This window comes from Petromyzon marinus, chromosome 24 (assembly GCF_048934315.1).
Source record: "Petromyzon marinus isolate PM22_M1 ecotype Great Lakes invasive population chromosome 24, UKy_Petmar_22M1.pri1.0, whole genome shotgun sequence".
NCBI lineage: Eukaryota > Metazoa > Chordata > Hyperoartia > Petromyzontiformes > Petromyzontidae > Petromyzon > Petromyzon marinus.
In genome coordinates this window covers 18,482,703-18,491,392 of record NC_133690.1, presented here as the reverse complement: position 1 = coordinate 18,491,392, position 8,690 = coordinate 18,482,703, and the positions used below count along the sequence as shown (strand labels likewise).

Genomic DNA, 8,690 nt, shown 5'->3' with positions numbered 1-8,690 from the left:
TGGCTGAGATGACTGGCTGAGATGACTGGCTGAGATGACTGGCTGAGATGACTGGCTGTGATGACTGGCAGATGCACCAATTGTCATCGGCCACCGCACGCTTTCTGCATTTTAACCACCCGGCGCTCCGCTCGTTGTGAGGGTCGCTCCTCCGCCCTCCGTTAGTGCTGGAGAGCGACTGCCACCAACTCCCCAGTAGCATAGACACAATACGCACACATGGATTCGCCGCTACCTATTGAGACTGGCATGAAGCCCCATACACTGACATGGATACCAGTCAATTCACACGGAGACCCAAAGACTCACATAGAGACCCATAGACCCGTAGACCGATAGACTCGTACAGAGACGAGGAGACGCACACAACGTTCCCATAGACTCGGACTGAGCTGTGATTGAGCTGGGCTCTCTGGTGGAGCGTTTTGATGATCTTAGCAAAAGGCGGCACACTAGGCCCACGATAGTCAGCGTCTGTTGGTCTCCGTTGGGCAACACTGACACGTGGGCCCCTAAGGTGGGCAAAGAGGCCTCCCTGAAGTGACGCTACCTCCCGGGACCCTTGCTCGACACGAGGTGAGCGCACAGCGAGCTGCAGTTGCTATAAAGACGACGTTGTGGGTCCGCTGGCCGCGAGTCGTCGCTCGAAGGGCAACGAGGAGACGACGCCACGAGAGGGCGCTGCGACACTAACTCAGTGGCACGGTGTGCCTGGGCTCCCTCCTCGTCTCCCGAGTCACCATATCAACTCTATTATTGATGATATTGGTCGCGAAAGCCGACGTGAAACGACCTGACTTGCCACAAATGATTACCCACTGAAGTGGCTCATGATGTGGAAATGGATAGCGGCCAAAAACGCGTGATGTTGATTGTGATTGCGGAGGGGAAAAATCCACGCGACCACGGGGAGAACATGCAAACTCCAAATATCCATCTATGCTCACCCCTCTCATCCCATCTATAGTCACCCCTCTCATCCCATCTATAGTCACCCCTCTCATCCCATCTATAGTCACCCCTCTCATCACATCTATAGTCATCCCTCTCATCCCATCTATAGTCACCCCTCTCATCACATCTATAGTCATCCCTCTCATCCCATCTATAGTCACCCATCTCCTCACATCTATAGTCACCCCTCTCATCACATCTATAGTCACCCCTCTCATCTCATCTATAGTCATCCCTCTCATCCCATCTATAGTCACCCATCTCATCCCATCTATAGTCACCCCTCTCATCCCATCTATAGTCACCCCTTTCATCCCATCTATAGTCACCCCTCTCATCCCATCTATAGTCACCCCTCTCATCTCATCTATAGTCACCCCTCTCATCCCATCTATAGTTACCCTCTCCTCACATCTATAGTCACCCCTCTCCATCACATCTATAGTCACCCTTTCCTCACATCTATAGTCACCCCTCTCATCCCATCTATAGTCACCCCTCTCATCCCATCTATAGTCACCCCTCTCATCCCATCTATAGTCACCCCTCTCATCCCATCTATAGTCACCCCTCTCATCCCATCTATAGTCACCCCTCTCATCCCATCTATAGTCACCCCTCTCATCCCATCTATAGTCACCCCTCTCATCCCATCTATAGTCATCCCTCTCATCACATCTATAGTCACCCCTCTCATCCCATCTATAGTCACCCCTCTCATCCCATCTATAATCACCCCTCTCATCCCATGTATAGTCAACCCTCTCCTCACATCTATAGTCACCCCTCTCATCCCATCTATAGTCACCCCTCTCATCCCATCTATAATTCACTGTGTAACAAAAACACATTTATTGTTTGTCCCTGGGCACTAAGTGATATTTTCTAATTGTTAATGCCTCACAAGTACACAACGTGGCTGTTGTTATTTCCCACAAACTTTACTTTTGTGACCAGGACAGCGATATTTAAAATGAGAAAACGCATTAACAATTAGAAAACAACACTACCCAGGAACACAAATCGTGTTACATAGTGTAAATGATCACCCCTCTCATCCATTCATGACTCACGACTCCCATCCTATGACATAATGTCGAAAGTCACCCCCACGATCCATCCCATCCGTTCATGAGTCACCCTTCCCACGTCAGCCAGAGAGAGACTCCAGTCACGTCAACACAACGACGTCACGCGATGGGCGTAGCCTCCCCCCCCCGTCCCCCTGCAGCCAATGGGAAGCGCGCCCTGAGCAGGGGTGCGGTTGGGGGCGGGGTCCGTGACGTGTTTTGGCGCCAAACGTGGATCGTATAAAAGCTGAGCTTGCTGCGACGCAGCGTTCAGATACGCGTGGAGGTATTCGCCCCCGGCTACTGTCGCCCCGACAGGTATCTTCCAGGTGACGGGCGACGCTGACAGGTGACGGGCGACGCTGACAGGTGACGGGCGACTTCTGAGCGAATCCCTGGCGGGAGATACGAGGGTTCCATAAGCTCGACTCATCTCCTCCCCTCAACGGTGGTGCGCAGTTTTAAATCATCGCCACCATCCCCATTAGCAGCAGCAGCAAGCAGCCAGTCTTGGTCTATCCACTGCTGGATGATAAGGCTGTCCAAGAAGGGCCGGCGTAAACCTTCTATACACAGCGCCCGCGATGTGTGAATCCGCGTAGCTTCCCGCACGCGAGCAGCTTCCGCCGCTCCGTCTCCCCGCCGGACGGAGCGCTCGTCCCAGCGTCAACAGCCGAGCGGGCGGGTGCTTGACGGGTCCCTAGCGGGTCCCTGGCGGTCCCTGAGGGTCCCTGACGGTCCCTGACGGGTCCCTGACGGGTCCCTGACGGTCCCTGGCGAGCGGCACGCGACTCCGACTTGAGGGTGAAGAAGCCGCTTGGAGACCAAAACAACGTCGCCTAACGGACCCCAGTGAGAGGGGGTTCTCGAACCGGGCCCCGGACCACCCCCCGCACCACAACGCAGTCGCTCATCCGCTGCATTTGTTTCCTGCGTCACAGGCAACAGTTGAAGGCGACTCGTGAGGTTCATTCATTTATTTTTGTGAAGTGGCGGCTATGTCTCTGGCTCATTCAGTCGAAGTCTGCCGGGGGATCTCCGGGTCCGCCAGAGACCCCCCGAATCGGGGTGCAGGTCCCCTTTCCCGCAACCCTCTCCGACCCCTCAACTCCGCGGTTTGCCGGAATCTGTTCGGGGGTCCGGGCGAGGAGGGGGGGCAACGCGACTCGCAGCTGCGGAGAGAGCTGTGTGAGCTGGCCAAGAGGGACTGCGAGCGATGGGGGTTCGACTTCGAGAGAGGGACCCCCCTATCCCCTTTCTTGGATGCGGCAGGGGAAGAGCAGGAGGGGTCCCGCTACGCGTGGGAGAAGTTGGACGCACGGCAGGTGCCGACATTGTACTGGCCGACCATCGTCAGCGGCGGTGGCGGCGGCATTGTCCACCCGTGGGCGGGAGATGCTGGTGGAGACGATGGTGAGAGGCTGGAGGGTGACTGCAGCAGCTCGAGTTGTTCGCGACGCCGTGTCGCGACAGGCGAGCGCGACAGCAGCAGAGACGGCAAGAAGAGACGGAGCCATCGGCGGAGATGTCGCGAGCGGCAGCCGCACCTTGATCTGACAGGTAACGGGTCTCGTCTGTCACGCTCGCACCATCATCACCCCCGTGTGTAGTCAACCTTCAGTCTATACATGCAGCCGTCTCATCCCATCCACAGTCACCCACAGGTGGACAATACCGCCTTCTTACAAAGAGCTGTCTCTCTCCGCTGAGCTTGTGTTGAACCAACGCCGCGTTGATGCACTGCCCTAGAATGGAAGGTTGCCTGATGTGTCAAAATATGCTTTAAAATGCGGAGGGACAGATATGGAAATGTAATGTGCATTCCCTTCGTAAAGTTTAAACCAATGCGTGAAACATTATCTGCTGCTGCAGAAACAAGAACACTCGACACGTCCCTTGTCAGTCACAACGCCGTACGTGTGGATGTGACCTTAATATAATTAAAAACAAAAACGTTTAATATATTTAACATGCGAGGTATCTGGCAATGGGGACATCGATAGAGAGTGGGCAGAGGCGTTATAACACCCGAGTGGTGGTGTGTGTTGTGTCTCTGGCTGGACACTCATTTCCTGTGGGTGACTCTGGAGGGGGACTCTGGAGGGTGACTCTGGAGGGTGGAGGGTGACTCTGGAGGGTGGAGGGTGACTCTGGAGGGTGGAGGGGGACTCTGGAGGGTGGAGGGGGACTCTGGAGGGGGACTCTGGAGGGTGGAGGGTGACTCTGGAGGGTGGAGGGTGACTCTGGAGGGTGACTCTGGAGGGTGGAGGGTGACTCTGGAGGGTGGAGGGTGACTCTGGAGGGTGGAGGGTGACTCTGGAGGGGGACTCTGGAGGGTGACAACTGGGACTGGCCCTGCCGAGACTTGCCCGGGCAAGTCTCGGCAGGAGACGTGGGTCCGAGGGGGTGGGGTGGGGACGTTGGAAAGTTTGTGGGAGGGCAGAGCGAGCCTGACTCGTGTTCCATGTTGCACGAGATGTACTTAGGGGACGTCCATAAATGACGTTACGCACGTAGGAGAGAGGGGGGGGAGAAATGTGACGTCACATCAAAATGCGCAACTTTAAATATAGAAAACACGTTCTACTTAATTTAATATACTTTTTAATAAATATTTTCTACAACAGAGTGCAGCGCCACATTAAATACGCACTGCAATGACAATCGTTTAAAGCGATTTGAAGCATGTTTTATATATTTTTTGGGGGGGGCAGAGCTTTGTGACATCATATTTGAGGGGGGGGGGGTCTGACTTTTTGTGACGTCGTGTGACGAAGGGGGGTGGGTCAAAATCGTCCAAAATCGCGTGACGTCATTTATGGACGGCCCCTTACACACCGCATCAGGGTCATCATCGCAAGGGTCATTGTGGAAGAACATATAAGTGCATAACCAGACAGTCATGTCCACCCACACCCCATCAGCCAAGCCACACGGCTGGCCTTCCTTCTGGAAGGGAATCATTACATCGGCGCTGGGTTGAGTGCAAGAAAATTAATTCTGGACCGGTTTCGACATCCATTGTCTCATCAGCAGTCATGTACTGTATTATATATGTTTAGTTTCGAGCTAGAACCATGGTCTAACAGTTCACCACCATTGCTTCAAGCGATCCTAACTGCTGCTGATGAGACACTGAATGTCGAAACCAGCCCTCGCCTCCTGTAATAGACATCTGGCCGTTGACAAAGTCCGGCTTATGCGGATAAACAGCAGGTCGCGCGAGGTGGGGTAAAGTCTGTGCTGCTCCCCCCTCTCTTTCAACGCGTCTGGCCAGCGTGTTAGAAATCGTAGCCCCCCCCCCAAAAAAAACTATACCATCGAGTAGAGGAGCCCTCTGCCAGACGTCCTCTCCTCTCCTGGAGGTTCTTCCAGCAGCAGAATCGCGAGCATGCAATTGCCGGGCTGCGCCTCTACCTGAATATATTTGCGATAAAAAAATCAACGCCACGTGACTGGGTAATTCAAGTTCGGTTCCCGTTTGAAACTCGTCGACTTGAGTCACCTTCGATGTTGTGGCCGTGCCCGCGGTGACGCCAACCAACGTCGAGGGAGTTTCTACCCCCACCCGTGTGGAGGAAGTGTGAGTGACATCATGGCTGAGCGAGTCGACAGTTCAACACGTTGACTTTCGTGACCAATGTTACTCATAATAACGATTTTTAGGATAGATCACGTAAGTATAAATACGACACATTTATACGGAACGCGATGCTGACCTAAAACCCTTTATTATGATGAACGTCGACAAGAGGCCCGGCGGCCACAGTGTTACCGGTTGCTCTCAGTGGTCTGTTGAGGCTATATGGGGGATCCTTGTTTTTATTTGTGCTGGTCTGCGTCCAGATTATTTCGTGAAGAGGCGCTACGCGTGTGCGGAGAGCGGACCGTGCGCGGAGAGCCCCACAAGCCAACAGCACTCGGTCAGCACACCTGAGCAGGTTTGTTTGAGCGGGGCACACCACGCACACTTTGGTTACTTGTGCATTTATATGGACTATATAATAAACTCACTGTGGCCTGAGCTCCTTCAACGGATGAGGAACGGCAAAACTGCACAAACTCGTGGCCAGCAGCTAATGTCGACATTAGCGTTCAGCTTCTGACCGTATTATTTGTTATACGCTAGAAAGGGATAGGATGCATTTCGGACAGTGGTATCCTGGGGCTATAATATCGCGAATAGCAATAGTACGGATTTTTTGGTTTATTGGCGAATGAGAATAAAATCAATACGGATCACAGCAGACACTCCCCGGTTGTGGCCGCTACAGAGAAACAATACCGTTTTGGGAAACATTAAATTACTCCTAGGTAGCTCTTGATGTCCGCTTCCGTGGGTCGTTCCCGAACTGCGCTGCTGTGCAAGAGTTCCGAATGGATTCGTCTCGTGACGCGACGTCACAATTAGGGTGACATTTGTGGGAGAAATACAAAAAAGTATTGAAAATAGATGCTTCTTAGAGTGGACTATTAACACCTGTGTGTGTGTCTGTCTTTTTGTCACCTGCAGGTTGACCTGCACTCCTAACTCCGCACCTTAAAGAGACCACGCGACTCCACGACAGCAAGATCCCAGGATAATTATGGTCGGGCTGTCCCCAAACCTTGCCTGATGAAACGACCGTGACAGCCGACAATACAGCTCACACAACATAAACATGAAGCGACTTTGTGCGCAAATCCCGATTGTTTACTTACACTCATACTTCAACAGCATGCACTTGGTCTCAGCCTTCACTAGGCCCTCAACAGTCTACAACTAGGCCTCCAACAATACGACAGTTCTACAAAAGTCTACGGCAAGCCCCCAAAAGCCTATATTTGGCCCCCAGCAGCCTACGATAGGTCTCCAAAAGCCTACAATAGGCAACAATCTGCACTTAGACCCGTGCAAGAACTTGTGCACATTGGGGCTGGGGATCGACCCTTTGTTTTGCTAGTGAATGTGTAACGCAAGATGTTACACACAAAAAAACAGCTCTTGTCTCGCGGCTGCACCCAGGTTGTTTCAAGTTTCGAAAGTTCTTCATTGAGGAAGAAATGTCTTAAAATAGATGTTTAGAAGTCACGATAGTGACAGCAAAATGGCAGTCACTGGAGTGAGATCACTGCAGTGCCAGGTTGTCATTCCTAAAGGTCACTTTGAAAAAGCATTTTCTCATTTAGGAAGCTTCAGACTTGTCGGACTTCCCAGAACAGGCAGCCAGTGTGTATTGTGTTTTCCTTTCGAACAAAATGTAAAGATTTGCAGTCGGTTACCTGGTCACGTTCGCGATGTTGATTGAGTGTTTAATTGACAAAAAAAAGTTAATTTAAAGTGATGGCATGGATACACGTGCACTGTTCAAAAACGTTTATTCTACTGACGGATGAAAATGGTAATTTAAATTGTGGTTAATATTACGTTATTTGATCGCTTGCTTCGCCACAATAAGCGAGGGATTATCGACGTTACCTTTGTAACCATCCGTTGATTCGGCGCATCCGTTATTCTCGCGGTATATACGCTCTGAATCGCGTGCGTGTTCTGTGCAAGAATCCCTAACAGTTATTAAGCGAATGTATGAAAAAATACTAATAGGCGTTTACCCTTTCTGGCAATAAAAACAGGTGTTAAGATGTTGTAGCACCAAATATAAACCTTTTGCAAGGAATCAAGTGATACCGTCAAAACGGTCCCATTTTATTACGCGAATGATATACGGTACGTGTTGTGTTCATGAAGCGCCAAGGCTAACGGAACGAGAAAACAAACTACCAAACCAACGGATGAGAAACGACACAAACGGAACAAAAATGTCGATTTGTTAATGGAACCGCGACCGTAAATCATCTAAACAGCGAGAACAGTTGCCGCGCGGCTAAAGTCTTTGAAACTTTCGCCGGAAGACTCGTACCCAATTGTGAGACGCGTTCAACGCGGATCTCTCGCCAACGTCACAGCGGTGCTGCTGAAGCGCCGAGCAATTGGCCACGTTTATCCATCGCGCGACAATTGTATTTATTAACCGTGTCGGGTGGAGGAGGGTTTACGACACGCATTTGACTGAAGCGATATGAGTCGTATAAATTATGAAGCTCCGAATGCGAGACGATGCTTGGCCATGTGTCTTGCTCACTGCCGTGAACTTCGGTGGCGCAGCAACGACCGAGTGTGCAGGCCGGGACGACTGCCCAGGGCAGGACCAGGGCCCATTGCGCCAGGGCCTATTGCCATCCACACTGCTACTACGCCACTGGTTATTCCATAAGTTGCCCTGATTTAAAATATGTAAAATATATATTTACATCTATCCGGGAGTTACTTTAGTGATAAAGCATTTAACTTAAAACAAAAAGAGTACTTGAGGTGTAACACTATTTCCTGTACTGTAAATTTATATAGGTTTATGTTTGTGATCACTGTCGATTTGTTTTTAAACGTATGGTTTACAATAAATGTGCGCCGATTGAATCCGGAAATGTCCGAGCAGCAGTGACTCATTTGGCTGATGCGTGTGCGGGCGTGTGGCGCAAGAGAGGGTCGAGTGTGTGTGTTGCTGGTGGGGTAGAGAGTGGGTGTTATACATGCCTGCTCATCAAGGATGTGGCGCTATCGCTGCACCATGTTCACTCAGCTGTCGAGAAGAGAGTACGGAAGGTGCATTCTAAATCAGTGAGGCG

At 51.3% G+C, this 8,690-nt stretch overlaps 1 protein-coding gene across 1 annotated transcript; it reads left to right on the top strand.

Annotated features, from left to right (window-relative positions):
* Positions 1–2,278: 2,278 nt before the first annotated feature.
* LOC116945655 (uncharacterized) lies at positions 2,279–8,489 on the top strand. The gene is made up of 3 exons (XM_032960179.2): positions 2,279–3,584; positions 5,871–5,965; positions 6,538–8,489. Exons 1-3 carry the CDS (start codon positions 3,023–3,025, stop codon positions 6,553–6,555), a joined length of 675 nt encoding a protein of 224 aa, XP_032816070.2. The 5' UTR covers positions 2,279–3,022; the 3' UTR covers positions 6,556–8,489.
* The last annotated feature ends 201 nt before the right edge of the window (positions 8,490–8,690 follow it).